This window comes from Peromyscus californicus, unplaced genomic scaffold (assembly GCF_007827085.1).
Source record: "Peromyscus californicus insignis strain IS unplaced genomic scaffold, ASM782708v3 Scaffold_6__1_contigs__length_162567912, whole genome shotgun sequence".
NCBI classification, from domain to species: Eukaryota; Metazoa; Chordata; class Mammalia; order Rodentia; family Cricetidae; genus Peromyscus; species Peromyscus californicus.
Window position 1 is genome coordinate 128,524,657 of NW_026294584.1, and position 20,103 is coordinate 128,544,759.

At 49.2% G+C, this 20,103-nt stretch overlaps 2 protein-coding genes across 16 annotated transcripts in view; both read right to left on the minus strand.

The window, feature by feature from the left end:
* Window positions 1-6,712, minus strand: part of LOC128099828 (protein SEC13 homolog) — a 36,339-nt gene extending 29,627 nt beyond the window's left edge. For 5 of the 6 annotated variants that reach the window (XM_052721654.1, XM_052721652.1, XM_052721653.1 and 2 more), the window contains exons 1-4: window positions 6,624-6,712; window positions 3,835-3,879; window positions 1,689-1,804; window positions 155-306 (exon numbers count right to left, since the gene is read on the minus strand). In XM_052721654.1, coding sequence (XP_052577614.1) covers window positions 155-306; window positions 1,689-1,804; window positions 3,835-3,879; window positions 6,624-6,626 — 316 coding nt within the window. In that variant the 5' untranslated portion in view covers window positions 6,627-6,712. The remainder of the gene's footprint in view (window positions 1-154; window positions 307-1,688; window positions 1,805-3,834; window positions 3,880-6,623) is intronic. The other variant, XM_052721655.1, reaches the window with a different exon arrangement.
* A 4,640-nt stretch (window positions 6,713-11,352) lies between these two features.
* Window positions 11,353-20,103, minus strand: part of Atp2b2 (ATPase plasma membrane Ca2+ transporting 2) — a 321,778-nt gene continuing 313,027 nt past the window's right edge. For 6 of the 10 annotated variants that reach the window (XM_052721638.1, XM_052721644.1, XM_052721641.1 and 3 more), the window contains one exon: window positions 11,353-14,522. In XM_052721638.1, the coding sequence (XP_052577598.1) occupies window positions 14,211-14,522 (312 nt within the window). In that variant the 3' untranslated portion in view covers window positions 11,353-14,210. Of the gene's footprint in view, window positions 14,523-17,388; window positions 17,444-20,103 lie in introns of all 10 variants that reach the window. The other 4 variants (XM_052721645.1, XM_052721642.1, XM_052721646.1 and 1 more) reach the window with 2 other exon arrangements.

Here is a 20,103-nt window from a genome sequence, read left to right on the forward strand (position 1 = left end):
TTCTCTGGACTGGCTTTAGTCTTGGGGACTGACCTCAGCTGTGGACAGACTAGTGGAAAAGCCACCAGTATCCAAAGGATGGACAACAGCAAGGGAAGGGAGCCTAGGAGGAGTCCAGAACAGAGGCCCCTCCTCACCTGCTAACTCCACATACCTGAGGAGTCATGTCCTGAGTGCTCATGAGTCTTCTCCCAAGTGCCATTTTCCTCCTTCCAGATAATGACTTTCCGGTCATAGGAACAGGAAGCCAGGATATTGCCATACATGGGGTGGGCCCAGGCTACTTGCCATACTGGTCCCTCATGTCTGCAAAGGGAAGGGGTCAGAAGCTGCTCAGAGGGTCAGGGGACCCACAGTGCCACCTCCCTCTGGAGAGACAGCAGTATGTTCCTGCTGTCTTAGTTTTTTGAGTCGGGGTCTTCTCTTCTGAAAGGGACCAAACAAACCATACTGAGCTGGTTGTTCCAGACCCTTCTTCATGCACTCCTTCCAGTCCTGTTCTGTGAATGGGTACAGGAGGTAAAACTGACTTAGCTGTCCTCTGCCTCCTAAATGCTAAGAAAAAAGTATGTGCCACCATACCTAAATTTGGTCTGCATTCTACTAAGTTTAAAATAAAAACTCCATATCTTGGAATGAGTTACTAAAACACCAAATTGCCTCTTTGCCAAAACCAAGTACCAAGTGGTAGGTCTAACAATCTCTATAATTTCAAAGTCATAATGAGCACAAATGGTATTCTTAGACAGCTACATGTAAGATGAAAACAGACTTTTCTTGGTGACAAAGTGACAGGAACTGTAATCATTACTGGAGTTTGCAGTTACATCCAAAATAGAAGGAAATGGTAAATTCAGAGTCATGCTAACAATTTAATTGTTTTCCCTGTCCCAGTTGGCCAAACCTTGGGTTCAATTTGCAGAACGCTTGCAGAACCAGGTACCCTAGGTTAGGAACCTACACTATGTGAAAGGCTCTGATGGAAAGCAGAGATATGAGCATGAAAGTGAGCCAAGACCTCAAGGGTTAGTAGGAGCGAGAAGAGCAAACACCTGTCATACTCCCTGGCCATCTGCCACGGACAAACAGGCAGAACAACAGGGTGAATTAAGTCTGTCATACGGGCCCAGTGGGATGGCCCAGTCAGTAAAGCACTTGCTGTGTGAGCCCGAACACCTTGAGTTCAGTCCCCAGAACCCGTCTGTAGGAGAGAACTCCACAAAGTTGTTCCCTGACTGCTACCTATGAGCCTGCACATGTGCCCCAAGTCCGTTTATCTCGTGATCATACTTACCAAATGATACTTCAGGTCAAATGGCTAAATATGGATAGGATGGTAGTAGTGTTCATTAGTTCTGAACATGGCAGTGTTGCCCATATCACAAATATACTGAAGATGGGCCCTGGATGGAGACAGGGCCCATCCTCAGTATATGATTAAGCGGAGGAAGGCTCCAAGACGCAAAGTGCCTCACTTGCCCAGGTCTCCTGGTGGTAGAGCTAGGGCTCATACCTGAATGCACCTGTGCCCTTACCTGCACCTCTGCTAAGGGTACAGGGGTCTGGGCTCTAAGCATCCTCATTGCTGGACGCACTCTGGGACTGCCCTGGATTTGTGCTTTCATCCTTCCCCCCAGGCCTGAGATTCCAGCTACCCTGAGACCTTCTCCAGGCTTGTTTACACTTACCCTCTGAGGTCTGCAATGAGGATCTGCCCTCCATTTCGCACATCAAAGATTTTGACGGACCTGTCCGAGGAGCAGGTTGCTAGGCGGGTGCCATAATAGTCCATCTGGGCATCATGCTGCAAGGGAGGACAATGGGGGAAGCCTGCAGGATGGGTGGGTGAAGCCCCAGCCAGACCTAGTATAGACCAGAATCTACCCAAACTCCTATCTGTGCATCATGTTGCAAGGGGAGGGCAGCTGAGAAGCCTATAGGACAGGTAGGTGAACCAGTCAAGACCTAGTATACACCAGAATCTACTCAAACTCAGTCTCAAAGAATCATCACCTCATGGACAAGAAGCTAGAATGTTGGTATTATCAGTTCCCTGCCATATTGAGCTGGTTGTTCCAGATTCTTCATGCACTCCTTTTAGCCCTGTTCTGTGAGTGAGTACAGAAGGAAAAACTGACTTAGCTGTCCTCTGCCTCCTTTCAGGCCCTGTCCTGATCACAGGGCTATTGGGGAAGACAACTTGAGGCTCTGCTTAGCCCCAGACCCCAAGACTAATGATTGAGAGCAGGCCTCAGAATACTCCAGGCACCATGCAGCACCTCTCTGAGGCACTGTGGGCCTGGATACAGGGTTCCATACAGACATGTGGTCCTCTCACTGCACCAAAGTCCTGGATAGTCTGGGGACCTTTTTCCTAACAGTGTGTCTAGTACTCCAGATTCTACACCCATGGGTGTAGAATGCCTTAATGTATCATTGCTCCCACTGCTCAGGAACCAACTTCGACACTGACTGGATACCTGGAATTAGGGCTGACTGCCGCCCCAGTTCTGGGCCTATTTCTGCAGCATGTTGTATGGTCTCCTTCCACACCAGTCCCCTGTTGGCTGGCTCACCTATCCAAGTGGTCGCTACTTTCCTATCTGTCCCACCCTGCAGGTTTCAGCAATAGTCAGCTGTTACCTGGAGCAGTTATAACCTTTCAAAGAAGGTGCTATATGGAACTGCCTACTCAAGGAAAACGATTCCTCTGGAAGGTCATCTTTCTACTGTGTTAGGCTTTGCTCTACTGGTAGGCAAGCTGCAGGTCCATTTCAAAGCCTTTTCAGCAGAGTTCTATCATACTGGGAAGGAAGGCATAGTACCTGGGGTGAAAGTTCTTTCTTTAGCTTATCTGTTGTACAAACTTTGAAAAATTAGCTTTAACCTTTAACCTTCTGTTTCCTTATCTTTCAAAGGGGCTAAGGAGTGTGCTGGCTTCAAGGGTCCTTGAAGACTTAACAAGGTCCTGAATGAAAATACTCAGGGTCTGATGACAAACTTCATGAGCATGTAAATATTTTAATTACTATACTACCTCATCTGGTCCCCAGGAGGAAACCAAGGTGGGACACTGGCAAGTGTGTCTAGACTGGATCTTCTTGCCCTTGGGCTCATGCCAGCTCCAGCCATGTATGTGGTCTCACAGCTAGACTGCTCATGACCAAAACAAGTAACACGCACAATTTTGCAACAGAATCCCCCAACAAGTGTCAGTAGTCAGGCTGGGAGGTCAGGAACTTCACAGAAAAGGCTGAGACCACCAGGCCCAGGCCCCACTCGAAGGCTGCCTGCATTGTTTGGTTTCAGGAAGCAGGCTGGATTTTTCTGTCTGAGACTTTAACCTCTGGACCTTCCCCAGCAGCACTACACTGTACCCTGTGTTGGCCTCTCAAGAAACGCCCTGAGTAATGACTTCAGGCCCAAGTGTCTGGTGTGGCCTACTCTCTGGGGTAGAGGCCCATCTGTCTCTGCCCTAGGCTTTCACGGTGGCTGCCACTGACTTCCTACTCTCGCTCATTTAACTCCCTTTCAGTGGAGCTGAGAAGTGGCCTGGAAGGAAGACGGGTGGGAAGATGATGGTCAAACCTCTGCCCCTAACTCAGCCTTACTCTCAGAGCAGGGTACTGTGTTGGAGGGCCTGAGCTGCACAACAGAACCAGTTTCTCATAGCAAAGACAAGCCACTGTCAAAGCCCTGCCAACTCAGAGGTCACGTGGGAGAACAATGAAACCTTGGAGTCTATGGCCTGCTGTGAACTACTACCCGGTCTGAACTCCCATGGAGGAGAATGCCCAAGTCCAGGCCCAGGAGAAGGGATGAATGGATACTTACAATCATGTCCTCATGAGAGGTGTCCACGGTGTTGATTACTGACACCTAGAACCAAAGACATTCTGTGAATTCACTGACAGCAGCCACAACAGTCATCTCAGCAAAGCACCAGGTGCCTCTAAAGTTCTTAGGGGGATTTGTTCACTCATTCATTCACTGACACACTCATTCTGTAAACACTTTCTTTTTCTGGCTCTCATTACGTAATTCTGTCTGGTCTTGAACTCAGGCTCCTCTTGCCTCAGCCTCCTAAATGCCAGGATAACATATGTGCATTTCCAGCTAAGGGCCTTCTTTAAATTGAGTACCATGTGAAGGACTGTGAACCGACAGGAGTGTGAATGGCAGATCTTGCCTCAGAGAAGCTCGAAATAATCTGCAGTAGGCCAGATCAGCCATACTGTGTGTGGTTTGTGTGGACAGGAGGAGCCCATGATGAGGGGGACATACAGCTGCCTTAAGTGATGAGAACCAGGGAGAAGATATAATCCAAGCAGAAAAGGATCCCATGGGCAAAGACAGTCTGAGAACTTGAGGTCAGTGAGTCTGGAAAGCAGGCCTGGCAGCTCTCAAAGGTGAGGTGGGACCAAGCAGGAACAGAGTTCACATTCCCTTTCTGCATTACAGAGCTTCGGATGGTCCAGAAAGTTTCAGACCAGGACCTGATTTGAGTTGCTTCTGAGGTTACTCTCTGGTCTGCCTAGACTTTGACCTTAGTGGGACCCAGGTTTGATCGTCTGTAGAGGCAGAAAACAGCCATGATGTGCATCGATGATTCCCCCCCCCCTTTTTTTTAACCAGCCTCCCTTGATCCCCAACTAGCTAGACTCATATATATATACATATGTATAGATATGTATACATATATTTATGTATATATATGTACACACACACACACACAAAAGCCTTGAACAGCTACAGTACTTTATACTGCTTCTCTGCTGGAGAATGTAGGCTCCAACCATCTATAGCTTTGACACATTCTCTATTTGTCTTAATACATAGTTCTAGATGGCCTGGAACTCACTCTGTAGAACAGGCTGGCCACAAACTAAGATTCATCTGCCTCTGCCTCCTGAGTGCTGGGATTAAAGGCACGTGCCATTATATCCCTCAGTTTTGAATTTCTTTAAAATTTTTTAGCACAATGTTTTACAGACAGAAGAAACTCAGTAACTTTCCATTGAATTAATAAATGAACAAAAATACACATTTTTTTTTGGCTCAACCACTATTTAATTCTTGGGAGAGAAAAGGAAACTAAAAAGGTGGCTATCATTTGAGATTGACATTTCTCACCATTTCCCTCATCACCGTTTCCAGTGCAAACTTTGCAGTTACAAAGCCTGACTCTTCACGGCAGGGTGTTGTGGTGCAGGACCTTAAAACTCAGGAGGCTCAGGAAGGTGGAGCAAGAATTCTAGGCTAGCTTGGGCTACTTTTCAGAAAGGTAGGCCTTGAGAGAGCATGACAGCAAGGCATTCAGTAAGGCACACAGAGTAAGTACAGGTTTTCTTGAGAATTCGAAGTGCTTTAAAAAGTGCACTTGAGGGTTTGTTTGCAAAGACTAGAGGAAGAGGAATTGCACCTGCTTGCAGACGCTGACATTTTCCCTTGGCATTGAGAGGCACCAGGAGCAGTCAATTACAGCCAATAAAGACTAAACAACTTAAGAGCCAGTGAAGAGAAAACCCTTGCCAAAACCACACTGCTGGGAATAAACCCTATCTACGAACCTCAAACACTCAGCCTATACTATACTACCAGACCTGGCCCCCACACCCTCCACCCCTGCCCCAACACACATCAATACAAGGTGGGTGGTGTTCTCAAGAATCCCCACAATCCAGACTGGCCGAGGGAGAAGTAATTTGATGTTGGTGACCCAAAGCACCTTTGAGAGCTGGCGTTTCTTTCTGACCATTCTCACTCAGCAGCCATGGGTTGTGATCCACACTTCGGGATGCTATGTGTTAAAAAGTTCTCTGCAGCACCCAGCACTTAGGGGGTTACTGGAACACAGTAAGAAACAGCACTCAAAACAATTCAGCTCATCAGAATCACACCAGTTACACATTTAGAATGAGTTCCATAACTTAAGAGTCTCCAACTCAGCAACAGAAGAGTCAAAGGCCAACAGAAGAGGGAGGAAGCTCCTTGCATCACTGTGCCAACCAAGTCTAAGACTTTCAGCGACTGATTCTCATTCATTCACTCAGTGACTCAGGGGCACTGAAGATACACTGCAGATACCTCGGAAGTTTAAAAAAAAAAAAAATCCGAGACGATGTCCTAGACTAGAGCCATTCAGCTAGGCCTCTCGTCAGTTTCCCGAAAGGCCTATCACACCTGGGGGCCCTGTGTCTAAACAACTGGTCCCGCCACCACTTTTGCTGAGGTGGTAAGTGGCAGGACCGAACAGTTAGGAGGATTTGGACCTCAGCTTTGCTACGCCCAGCTCAAATGTTGATGATAGCAGCACCGGCTCCGCAGGCTACCTTCAGGCAGAGGATGTGAGCAATGGTGGGAACGCACTAAGGGCTCGGTAGACAGCAGCTCCTACGATAGCTTTGGCTTTTTTTTTTTTTTTTTCCAGTTACGGAGGACAAGGCACGAGATGGGCAGGAGATGCCACAGCAGCCCGGGCCTCTGAGTTCCGGAAGGCCTGGCGGCCTTGCCATAAACTCCCACTCTGAAACCCACAGAAGCAAGACACGCAAATCTTGAAGAGGTGGAGGGGGGCTGGGCAGCCCGAAGGTCACGACTGCCGCCGGGACCGCAACACTCACCATAGCTGTTGCAGCGGCGACTCACAGCCTCGGACGTGGCAGCTCAAAACGCTTCACTTCCGGCGCCGGCCCACAGCCGGCAGGCCGTCACCCAGGAGCTTCCGGTTAGCAACACATTCGACTCACACAAAGGTTCCGCCTCTTCTGGAACTCGCGTCCCGCCCTCCCTCGGCTCCGCCCTTATTTTGGCCGTTCGTGGGGCTCTGGTTGCTATGGCGACCCTAATCACGGGATTTTATAATCTAAAACTGTCACTAGCGGATTTTCTACCTAGACCAAGCTTTCCTGGTTCCCGAAATGCATAAATGATTAGTGATTACAGCTTCAACCTCCTATTCTGTGGGTTCTAGGTACCTCTGGATTTTATCACGAACATTGTAGTGATTAATTTCGCGAGTAGACTGGGTTAGTACTTTGTTAGGTCTTCCGCAGGACGGCCCTGCTATAGGACCGATGACTTAAGAGACCCCAGACTTCCGGAGGGATCCCCTGGGATCCTGTGAGTCTGGCCCATGAGGAACCCTGGAAGTCCTGTCGGGAGTCCAGGACGCGTCCCCTCCCCGCCCCAAATCTCCAGTGTCCCCCAACCGTTAGTGCACCGACTTTCTTCAGGGATAGCAAACCAGAGTCTCTAATCCCTGAGACTGACTGCTCCGAGAGACGTCAACTTGAGACCCCCAACCCCTTCCCCCAGCTTTTGGTTTTCTACACAAGCACTGTAAGGAGGATGCTGAGCTGAAGGACAGCTCCTCTAACGCATATGGTCCCATCCTCCCACCCACTTCAGATCTTAAGAAGCCAAGTGGTCCAGGGTGGAACCTCCACGCCCCCACCCCTACCCCAGCTAAGTCAAAATCCCTTCTGGTCCTATGTTGAAACTGGGATTAAAAACCCTGGTTGGAGATAGTTACCAGCAAATGCCAAAACTCAAGGAGTGTGAAGGGGTTTTGGAGAGGGGCCAGGAGAGTGGCAGCCTTATATCCCTGCCCTCCCACCACGGTGCCTTTGAGATCTTTCTTCTCCAATGGAGAAGTTGTCACAGGGATGTGAAGAAGCAGTACTTAGAGTAAAACAGAAAACAAATTTGAGGGGCCAGTTTAGCCTTCTGTTCTCCAGGGCACAGGCCCCTCTGTAGCTGCACCACCATTCCTTCAATTGATGAGGCCAAGTTAGTTTTCTCTGAGCCTTTTCTCCAGTTGAAAATGGTGACAATGGGCATCTTAAATGTAAATATAATGCAGGAGGTGTCATTGTTATTGAGGGAATTTCCTGGTATAAGTCCTAAAACAGAAGACGTTGAGGGTCTTGGATAAGCGACAGCAACTGAAGACATTTGCAAGTAGACTGGAAGGCATGGTGTTACAAAGCTTTAGAGTGCCAACTCTGGCTAAAGATGGAGAGTCATCAGAACCTCATCTCCTATTTCTGAAGGCCTATTCTTCGCCTCTTCTCTGCTAAGTGGGAAGCACAGTACAAGTGAAGTATCTCTTCTCTTGGGACCCATTTCATTTTGATTTTGTGAACATTTGCATGACCATGAGATATCCTGGGATGGGATCCAAATCTGATTACAAGCATGTAATATTTTATGTACTCTTACGAACATAGTTGGAATGTGTGTGTGTGTGTGTGTGTTTCTGTTTCGAGACAGGGTTTCTCCATGTAATTTTGGTGCGTGTCCTGAACCTCACTCTGTAGACCAGGCTGGCCTAGAACTCACAGAGATCCACCTGGCTCTGCCTCCCGAGTGCTGGGATTAAAGGTGTGCGCCACCACCGCCTGGCGGCATTTTTATGTTTTTGGTAATTTTGTGCCCAAAGCAAACGTTGGTGGTGTGGGGTCTCCTACTTGTGGTGTCATGTTGGCACTCAGAAAGTTCCAGATTTTCAGGATCAGAATGCTCAGCCTGTAATACCTACTCTGAAAGTTAATGTTGGATTAAATTAACCTTGGAACTGAAACAGTGCTCAGAAGTTAGATGAGGCCACCGATGCTAGATCTGGGGGCCAGTTCAGCTTGTGAAGAGCTGGGATTTTGTGTATATAACTTGGTGCTTGTTTCTCAGTCTGGTATATTTTCTTTCCGGTGAGAGGTTTGCTAAATTCAGATTCCTAGGTGTGCTGGTTAGGTGCTTTTTGTTTGTTTGTTTTGTTGTTGTGGTTTTGGTTTTGCCAATCTGACACAAGCCAGGGTCATCTGACAAATGGGGATTTCATTGAGTAGTTGCATCCATCCAGTTGGCCCATGGGCAAGTCTGTTGGGGGCATTTTCTTGATTAATGACTGATGTGGGAAGGCTCTGCCCACTGTGGTTGGCACCGTCCCTAGGTTGGTGGTTCTGGGAAGTATAAGAAAGCAGGCCTATGAGGAACAAGCCAATAAGCTGTGTTCCTCCACATTTTATGCTTCAGTTCCTGTCTCCAGATTCCTGCCCTGCTTGAGTTTCTGCCTTGACTTCCTTCAGTGATGGACTGTGATTAGGATATGTAAGCCAAGCACATCTGTCCTCCTCAAGTTTCTTTGGGCCACCGTGTTTTATCACAGCACTAGAATACAAACTAAAACTCTAGGGCACCAGGTTCCTCCTTGCTTCCCTCCTCCTCAGCTGGGGATGACATTTATAATCTGTGTCCACATTTTCCACCGTCTTCCTCTAGTTTTTCCCAGACCACAGTCAGGCCATCCACAGTTTCCTCCAGTTGCTTCCCTTCACCCCCTGCCACTTTGCCTCTGAGTTAGTTACTCTTCTCTTCCTGAGACCCCTTCTCCCAAGCCTCTTTTTGAGATGGGTTAATGGCTCATGACAGGTCCCTCCGATGGTGGAGCTCAAAGATGTAATAATCTAGGTCAAAATGTCTTTCCCCACCAGAGACTCAACTTCCCCAAGTTCAAATCCATAGAGAATGGGGACTCAGCTGTCCTGCGGAAAAAGGCCTTGGGATGGTTACCATGCCTGCGTTTCCACGTGTGCATTTATTGTTATTGCTTAGTATAGTGTTGAAAAGGCAGACAAATCCCGTTAGTTACAAAGAGCACAAGCCAGAGATACAGAGAAATAAAGAGTGTACAATAAGAGCACAGTCACTTCCCAGCCCCGATTGTCCCAGAGCCCCCCAGAGCCCAGGCAGCTTGTGGAAGCTGGAGGCGGCACCATTCCCTCGCTACTCTGTTATAAAAGATGTGCGCACGAGAGTTAGCAAAGTGTGGTGACCCCCAAGAGGAAGGGCCCTGGAGGGAGAGCACCACAGACATTACAAAACAGACCACGGGCCTGGAAGGTGGCCCCAAGTAGCCTCAAACCTTTTGTTTTGGGAGGAGGGGATGATGGTAGCTGCCCAGGGCCTAGGGTCCCATGCCTTGGGTGGGCTGGATCTATATGTTAAATCAGAGGGCTTCATTTGGACCTTGGAAGATATTTGGAGACTCCTAGGGTCTCAGTGGGGCCTTGGTGCTTCAAGAAGTATCCTCGCTCCTAGGGTTCTCTAAGGGTGGGGCTTCAGATACTCGAGCAGGAAAGAGTTGGTTGGAAATCTTGTCAGTGTGTGGTTCAGTAGCCTCTTATAGCTACAGCAAGCAGGGAGGGGACCAGGAGTGCCAAGATATCCAGGCAAGATATGTTTGTATCCCAAAGGTGCTAAAACTCTGAATTAATAAGAGATGACCCCAGTAACCCAAATAAAATAACCAAAAGCCAGTTTAGAAAAGGCAGACAGGCAGTGTCTCCATGCAGAGTGGTTCTGATGAGGCTGAATGTTCTTTTAGTACTGGGTCTGAAAGAGGTCCTTCTTTCCTGTCCAGACAAGGGGCACATGGGGACCTGCCCTGGCATAACCACAGGAGGTGATTTGTTGGGTGGGGCTTGATGACCTCTCCTGACAATTCTAGCGCTTAGGGGACAGGTAAGTTGACGGCTTCCCAGAACTCAGGATGCTGCTTTGTCTGTCCTGAGAGGACATTCTGCATACAGAGGCTCTGAGTGGACAGTGATTACAGAGGGGGTGGGAGTGGTTCCCAGACTGACAGGGGCCAGTGTGAGAGGTAAGAGGAGGGCAGAAGGAAGAGAGGCTAGCAGAATTTTAACATTTCTTCAGAAGAACACTTATAGGGGGAAATATTGTGTAGAGGGATGGGGACTCACCTCCTGTTACATACTAAAACATTTGTGAGGGACAATAATTAAAACATGTGGCTGGTGCCAGAGGGGACAGCAGATGAAGGGATGGAAGAGAAATTCCAGAATTGGGCTTGTCTATATAAGACATCAGGAGGTGGCAAAAGGTGGCTTTTGAACAGGCATGGGGACATAGTGGCTCTTAATTAACCAGAGGACCCAGGATAGGGTGGGTTCTGGCTTGGGAGTGGTCAGTGCCATATCCACTTTCCGAAGTAGGGCGCCTCCCTCCAGTCAGCTCTGTGCTATGGTTGGGGTGAGGGTGGGGAAATGGAGGCTGCTCCTGACTCCTGGAAAGCTGTGAGCAGCAAGTGGAGCCTTCCTCCCCTCCTCCACAGATATCCAGAGCCATAGTGCAGGCCCTCTGCTGGGCCCTCACCTATCCAAGGGGGTGGGAGTTGATGTACTTACACAGGACAGGAAAGAAGGGGGCAGGTCCAACACTAGAAAAGAATAGGTTTCCTATGTTCTGCTTGATTTCTTCTTTTAAATACCATAGACACACCAGAAACACCTTTGTAAGTCAGAAGAGTCAGCCATGGAAAGCATAACCATTGCATAGTAGTAAATGAGCAGAGACGGTGAATTCTTTATTTACAATTATTGTCTAGATAAAAAAATTCATAAAAACAGATGAATGGTCATAAATTATTGACCCCCTAGTGGGGTGAACTGCCAAACGTACCCCATGCTGCTAGATATAGGACGCGGAAGTGCAAGCTTTGTGTACTACAGTGAGTTCTGACAAACCAACCATCTCCTGTGTAGGTGTGTGTGTGTGTGTGTGTGTGTGTGTGTGTGTGTGTGTGTGTGTGTGTGTTGATGAGAGTGAATGTGTGAGGGTAAGGGGTTGGGGCATAGGACTGTCCCTCATTCCTGACACCGGGAAGCCAATGCTAATGTCTGGCCTCCTTGTTAGTCTCCTCTGCTCCCTGCCCACGAAACTGGCTCTGAGAACCTCTTCCTGTTTGCCCTTGAGGCCTGGTTCCAGAGCCCAAGGACCCTGGTTTGTAAGCACAACCCTGGTGGCATGGAATGAGGTCATAGATGCATGACTGAATGGAGGGCAGGATGAAAAATGTGATAAAGAAATCCCCCCCAAAAAAACCCCAAACCAACCAAACAACAACAACAACAACAAACTCCAAAACAAAAACCTATCCTGTTCCAAGGCTGCCCCAGGTTTCCTTTCCCTCCTTGGAGGGGTGCTGTGGACTGGCTCTGATGGTGTCTGTCAGCACATCTAGGGCTGGTCCACCACAGCGGGAGAGGCAGCTCTCTCTGCTGGATACATTCAGATTCCTTCAAGATACTCTTCCTTACAGAAAGATTGAGGCCAGGTGGGATGGGCGGACTTTGAACCCCAAACCAAAACTCAAGTTTTTCCACAGCCATCCAGACGTGGGCCCTCCCAGCTGACTATGGCTCTTTTCCCAAGTGGCTGTCATCTTGTTTAGTGAAGAGGTCTCTGGGCCTGGAGGAGGGCTGGGGGCCAGGCTGAGGAGCGAGGAGCAATTGTGGGAAGGGAGGGAGCGAAGGATGGAGTTCACAAGTGAGGCGGAAAGTGTTTGGTTCTCCTCGAAGCACGGGACATCATCGATCATGGTATTCAAAATGTCTTTTGCACTGTACAAGTTTATGGAAAAAGATTGTATGCTGAAAAGTCTCAAAGCAAACTTTGTATTAAATACAAAAGTTCTTTTATGAAAAAAAGCTGAGACCCACAAAGTGCTTAGCAGTTAAGAGGCTGACAGACAAGCTCTTATTAAGTGGGACTACTAGTGCTGTTATTGTTGTGGGAGGGATAGCCACCTTTTCTCACCTGTGATATGGGAAGATATCAGAATGGCTTTCTGTGTGGGGAAGCAGGACTTGCTGTTAAAAGGCTACAGTATATATTGTGACTACAGGAAGACAATTTGGTTTAAAAATCACACTGAATACATCTCAATGTACACATCATAAGGTTCATTCGGATCTAAATAGTGCAGAGAAAAAAGGCTATTCTTCTTCAAAAAGAAAAAAAAGCAGCAAGCCGTACCGACCCTCATCCAATATGTCGGCAGTGCCTATGCTGCCATTTATAAGGAAAGAAACATCTAAATTACTAACTAAAAAAAAAAAAAAAATCAACACAATAGCATTTGTAATATCTGAACACTACCTCGAGTCACAGACAGTGCCAAAGACAACTCAGTTCTGAAATGCTCTCTGTAAACTCAAGTGAGTTTCATTGAGAGAAAAGCCTTCTACCGGCGCACTACAGACGCTGGCGTCATGGGACCTGGATGGTCAGTCGCGTTGCGAACCCGGCAAGCCTTCTCTCCTCTTCTCCCTTGTCTACGGTGGAGCGCGTTGCTTAGCTCCGCAGGATGGATCCTTGGGAGCCGCTGGCCTTCTGCCTGAGCTTCCCACAGTAGTGACATTATTGAAACAGAAAAGCAGGCAGAAATCAGAGCATGGCTATTGTAAAACTTCAAGGATGCAATCCAGGGGATGTGTCTGTTGGGCCGAGCTGTTCATAAGCATCTTAGCCACCAGGGTCCTTAAACCACACAAATATCCAAAGACATTATCTACAGGTTTGTAAACAAATTACATTCTTCTTTTAGGACATAAGTTAAAATAGAGCAATTTAAGCAGAAACAAGGCAACATGCCGGCAAAGGAACTTTATATATCCATGTATATATATGTATATATATATATATAATATCTACCTATCTATATACACGTATACAGTCTCCAAGAAGTATACGTTGATATAGATACAAAGAAACGGATATAACCTCATGAGTGTCTGTGGAGTTCTTGGGTTCCATTGGTGCAAACCTACTCTGTGATTTCAAAAAGTTATTAAATTAATCTAGACATCTGAGACCATGCTGGGCAAGCATTTGAAACCTCACAGACCAGTGACCTGAATGAACAGCAGTCTGTTTGCAGTTCCTGTTTGCAGTTCCCGCCTAAGAAAACAAACAAAAATCTTTCCTCCCCAACCCTCCAAGAATCAAATGAGAGAGGGGACTGAAAGTGTCCAGGTACATTCATGCTGGGGACGCAGTGGCCGGCGGGTGCATGGCTGGTCCGTGTCTGGGCTGGAGCCTCGAAGGGCTCTTTTTTTTTTTTTTTAAATTAATTAATTTTTTTTTTTGAAAAACAAAAACAAAACAAAACCCACGCCACTCTCTGCTCCAGATGACGCCAGGGCAACCCTGCCCATGACCTAGGAGTGAAAAAGAGTTCAAACAGCATGGCAGCCAGAGAAAGGGTCTGTGGGTGGAAACGGGTTCTCTTTCTGCTGTGTGGGTTCCACCGAGTGCTCCTTGCTGCATCGGGAGTCGGTGCCTGGAAGGGTGTGCGCCCGGAGGCGGGTGGCGGCGGGTCCATGAGGGTGGCCAGGCGACAGGGGCCTCAGCTAAAGCGACGTCTCCAGGCTGTGGATGGGGCTCCCTGGACTTGAAGAGGTAGCTGATTTGCTCGTGTCGGTCGTCAGGTTGATCCCGCTGTCGATGGCGCTATTGTTCTTGTTGAGCGAGGACGGCGGGCTCGAGTTCTGCTTGAGCGCGGCATCTTCTTCCAGGTCGGTGTCATCGATGAGGGGGATGTGAGGCTGGGAATCTTCGATCCGGAATTCAGGATGAGCCATGAAGTTATGAATGGAGGTTCGAGACTCGGGTTTTTCTAACCCTTCATAGAGAGAGCTACGGAACGCCTTCACGACGCGGATCTGCAAGGGAAACACAAAGGTCAGGAGGGGGCTGGGCCCTTCTGGGGACTTGGAGGAGGGTTGGGGGAGGGGAGGGCACGCAGGTGGCTGGGATCCACAGTCGCTGGTATTATGAGCATCGATGTGGACGGATGGCAGAGGGCTTGGGGGATGCATCCATGAGTTGGTTTTTAAGTGACTTTGGTTTGGGTCAGAACTATGGTATTAGTGGGGACTGTAAGCACCATCACAGAGATGCTTGGGCAGTTGTAAACGGGAGCATGGTCCACTCCGGAGGGCACTCGACCTAGTGAGAGACTGAGCCTTGTTAATGTCACAGCAGAGTTTGACCATGCAGGGGGGGTTGGGGGTTGGGGGAAAGTAGTAAAGAGGAGAATCTATTTGTTAAGAAAGTCAGTCTTCAAAAACCACACACAGTTAAGAAACCAAACCACATGGAACAGGTTACAGGTCACACAGCGAAGGAACAGGAAGGAGAGACGGTCGGATGAGGTGGGATGAGAGGACACACGAGGGCCAAACAGAGAAGGGGACATCAAGCCGAGGCAGCAGAGCAAAGCAAAGCCAGGGAAGGCTTTCTGAGGTGCAGGGCTGCAGCAGCCAGGAAGCACAGAGGAGCCGCACACAGGACACTGGGAGCAGGGAGCATGCCACAGGGGTCAGGGGCCACACACACACACCGACACACAGCTACACTTGGAAGCCTGCACAATGTGAACAAAGTTGTTTGTGCCCAGCGCCTCTTTCCTTCATGCATTTGGGAGGTAAACACTCGAGTATGGGCTCAAAGCCCTGGCCAGCCATTGCAGCTCACTAAGGGGCTCCCTTGTTTCCTGGGGTTTGGGGTTTATTGCTTTGTTTGTGTTCTGGAAACACAAAACCAAAAAGAAGAGAAATAGAAAAAAGAAAAAGAAAAAAACCCCAAAACCAAAAGACGCAGGCCAGAAGTGGACAGTCAACCCCCAGACCCCCTTCGGGTTTTGGGGAGTGGGGTAGGGTAGAGAGGTTTGGCACTGCACCGGAGTGAGGATGCCAGGAACTTCAGGTCCTTAGGCCTCTATTCTCTCCTCTGAAGAATGGGAGGAGCCTGGCCTCTGATCTCCAAGGCGAGTGAAAAGAACCCTGGCTTTGGATTCCGAAGGGCAGGTTGAAGTTCTGGCTTGGCCATTCCTCATTCCTTGGCTGTAGAGAGCCACACCACCTATCTGGTTGTGTTCCAAATTGCCTTACAGGGTGCAGAGGGACAGGAACATGTCTTGTGTCACAAGGGACTATGGGACTTGGGATAAAGATGTCTCTTGCTCTCTTCCCAATGTTGGCTCAGAGTAGGGCAAAGGAGAAAACACAAGATGGCCCAATGCCACTGACAGCTGAGGGTCACATGACCTTGGCCATGGGGGCAGGAGGCCTGCCAGAGACATTCGCGGGGAGGTGTTTGGAGTCCCAGATCAGAGCTCAGTTAAACCAGGGAGCTCCTCTGTGGGCCATGGTTAGGGAGATCCCTGTTCTCAGAAGAAACTTCTAGATGGCTCTGACTGCTGAGTCTGTGTCACAGCTGAGGGATGGCTTTCTGTTTCACAGCTAAGTCAGACTGCAGCCATGAGAATTCAACTTGGCAATGACCAGTTGCCCAGTTGGGCCATGTTGTCCGACTCTTCCTTCCCGGTCACCTCTCCTCCTCCGCCATCAGCCTTCTCCTAGCGACAACCTCTGCTTGCTTTCTGCAGAGTGCTCTGCCTGCCCTGTCTCCTCCCTATACACTAGCGACCCCGGAGAACTCTGCTTGCTGGAACCCAGGCAAGCTGTCAAGCCGGAGCTAGTGCAGCCAGGCCAGCTGAGGGCTGGTGTTCTATGATACTCTGAATTATCTTTGTCTCTGGATTCCCTATGCAGCTTCTGTAGATTTTTTTTTTATTTTACGATCTGATAAGCAGGCCATTGCACCCTTGAAAATAATAATAATAATAATAATAATAATAATAATGGCATAGCCTTAGTTTGCTCATCTTTTCTTTCTTTGTTGTTTGCTTTAAGAGAAGGTCTCATAAGACCCAGGCTGGCCTCAGGAGTGACTTTGAACTTCTGACTCTCTTCACCTCCACTTCTTGACTGGTTTCTTAGGAACTAAGGATCTAGTCCAAGACCTTCTGTATGCTAGGCAAACAAACACTAGGCAAAACTCAGCTGCTGGCTTCCTCATCTGCAAAATGGGAGTGCAAATGTCCCGTCCCGGGATCTGTCCAGCTGGTGCGCAGCCTTCTGAGGCTGACTTGCCGTAAGACGCTGGCTGGCTGGAATGCCTAGTATTTGAAGGGAGTCAGGGGACAGTGGCAGGTCCTTGTCATGTGACTGACAACGTAAAGGGGACAACACACAATGAGATGAGGCCCCTCCACCCTCCCCCTGGCATGGAGACAACAGAGAGAATGAACTGCTCTGGACAGGACTGTGGGGACAAGACTTTTCGGGACACCCCGACATGGCCATCTCAAGACTCCACTTCGGTTCTCTCTGCAGCTGAAATGGAAAAAAAAAAAAATAGGGGAAGAAAAAACAAAAGCAAAAGCAAAAATCTCTTCCATCTCCCCTGCCTGCCTGCTCTCAAGAGGGGTTTCAGGACAGAAGACTCATGGACTCATGGGAATGTGGGGGCCGGGAACAAGGCGGGGCCAGTGGGTGGGATTATGGATGTTTGCCCTCAACAGCCTGAGGGACCTGGAGCTCTTGACCACTGGGGTCTCTGGGGAGGCAGAAGCCTTGTTCTGAGGTGGGCTCCGCATACTCGAATGTTTACCCGGCTTCAAGGAAGCCAAGAGTCTGGCATTGCTTCACATTCATTTCAGGCTCAAGGTTAAAGACTCACAACCTCTTTTAATTTCACTCTCTCTTGCTGAACTCTGTGTCCAGTGTTCTCTAGCCCTCTAGGAAACAAAGACATGGAATATTCAGACAGTGGAGAGCTCTAGGGTCCCCCCAGAAGCAAGCCAGTTCCTTGCCAACCCAAGCTTGCACCAAATCAGTTACCAGAATGCTAAGGAGAAACCCAGCTTTCCTCTTTGCCAAGTCCGCATTGCTCCTCACCACAAATGCCACACACTGGCAGTTCTCGAAACCCAAGTCTAAAGGGGACATGCAGGCACTTGGGACTGTGCGTGCGTGCGTGCGTGCGTGTGTGTGTGTGTGTGTGTGTGTGTGTGTGTGTAGAGTCTTGCCCTTGGCATAGTGAGGCTGAAGTGTTCAATGTGGAGCCCCTTCAGACTTGCTAAGGACAGAGATGACTTGAGATGGGTGAGGGACCCGAGGGGATGAGAAGGGGAGGCTGACCTGGGTGAATGAGCCTGGTGCCATCCTAGATGACTATTGGAAGCACTGCTTCTGTGTCTCTGTGAGCTAGAGGAACAGCAGTGGATATACCTTCCCTGCTCTCCACACCTAGGGTGATGGAAGGGGTGCTCCCTCTCCTCTGGAAGACTGTGGGTACCAGCACTGGCTCCCAGATCTAAGGCCACCCTCTGTGCTCCCAGGGTCAAGCCTGTTTGGAAAGTGGTGTGGAGTGGAGTGTGAGGGGCTTCAGAACACACTCCCGCTGTTCCCCTTGCTGTGTGGTCTTGGCCAAGTAGTGTCTCTGGCTACCCTGGGAAACTCTCCTCTCCTCATGGTAAGATGGACATGAAGCAAAGGAAGCAGAACTGTTGGGCAGGGCTCAAGTGTACGGCATTAGTGGTGTGTCCTTGAACCTTGGGGGAGGGGGGAAACCAAGTTCAATTTTGAGTCAGGATGAGAAAAGCTTGCAATTCCCCTGGGTTCTCTCCTGAGTGCTCTGGTCCCGTCCCCCAACCGACCATGTCTCCCCATGTGTAGTGTCTGCCTGGGGCCATCTAACAGCTGTGCTGTGGAGGGGTGCACAGTGAGTCCCCCAATAGAAGCTTCCCCATCCTAGCTCTTTGTGATCTACTCTTAATGACGTCAAGGAAAGAAATCTGTCTCCCTTTGGGGCACACAGACTCTAGGTATTTGCTCCAGCAGGCATGCGGCCAGTCCTCTGCTGGGGAGATCCTGCAGAGAGTCTGATGGTCCAGTTCCCCGGCCCTTTCTGTCCGCCTGTCATACCTTCCTATGGGAAGAAAGCATTTCCTCTTTGCCAAGTCCGCATTGCTCCTCACCACAAATGCCACACACTGGCAGTTCTCGAAACCCAAGTCTAAAGGGGACATGCAGGCACTTGGGACTGTGCGTGCGTGCGTGCGTGTGTGTGTGTGTGTGTGTGTGTGTGTGTGTGTGTGTGTGTGTAGAGTCTTGCCCTTGGCATAGTGAGGCTGAAGTGTTCAATGTGGAGCCCCTTCAGACTTGCTAAGGACAGAGATGGACCCTAAAAGGACCTTGTGTAGTATCTAGAGGGTCCTCAGAGTCCCAGGAGAGCAGAAGAGGTGATGTTACAGAAACCACCCAAGCAGAGGACAAGGGGCTGTCTACCTGACATCCCAGTTGTGTTCTTGGTGATCCAAATGCATCTTTAAACTGGTGGCTGTCCTCCTAAGAGCCAGTGCACCCTGCTAAGGGACGGTCAGGTTGTTTCTGAGACCTCACATCCAACGAAGGGCCCAAAGAGACTAAGAATCACAAACTGGAATTTAGAGCCGAGGGAACAAGTGGGAGACGGTGGTGGAGGCCGGGTGAGGGAGTTTGCTTTTGGCCTCTCTCTCTCTCTCTCTCTCTCTCTCTCTCTCTCTCTCCCTCAGCCCTGAGAGGGAATGAAGGTTCATGGACCAGGATGGTAGATGAGTTCTGGTACAACCCCAGCTAGCCTTTCTTCCCATGACTGCTCCAAAGTTAGGGTCACATGGAACGCAGGAGGGATTGGTCCGTCTGGAAGCAAGAAGAGAATGGGGGCACACCGGCATGTCCGTCTGCAGAAATGTGTCAGGAACAGCCTCCTTGATGGCTTTATGGTGGTGCAGAAGGAAGGCAGAGAAGGCTGCCGGGAAGAGAGGGGAGCTTTTTGTTCTAGAATATGAGTGCTAAGCTGAGGGGCTGACTCGAGGATGACCTTCAGGGATGCATGGGTGCTTGGGAATGCCACATGACCTCTGTTGTGGTTAGGGTAAAGTACTATGCTTAAGGAAAGAGGTGAACCAGGATGAATAAAGCATTGAGCTTGTTGGCCGGGCAGTGGAGGTGTACACCTTTAATCCCAGCACTCAGGAGGCAGGGGCAGGAGGATCTCTGTGAGTTCCAGGCCAGCCTGGTCTACAGAGTTAAGTTCTAGGACAGTCAGGGCTACACAGTGAAACCCTGTCTCGAAAAACAAACAAGCAAAAACAAACAAACAAACAAAGAAAAAAAAGAATTGAGCTTGTGCCCTGGAGCTGGAATCCTAGTAGTTAGAACTCAGGGCAACACAGGAGTCACCAACAGGGCTATCTCCATAGGGGCACTTGGTGACTATACCTCAAGATGGGAGGTGCCAAGCAAGACCAGAGTTGGGTTGAAAGGACAGGGAGGAAAGAAAGGTCAGATGAGCATGGATCACTCACAAAGGCGAGGAAGGCTGTTTGCTCTGAAGGGAAAACCTGGCCACGAT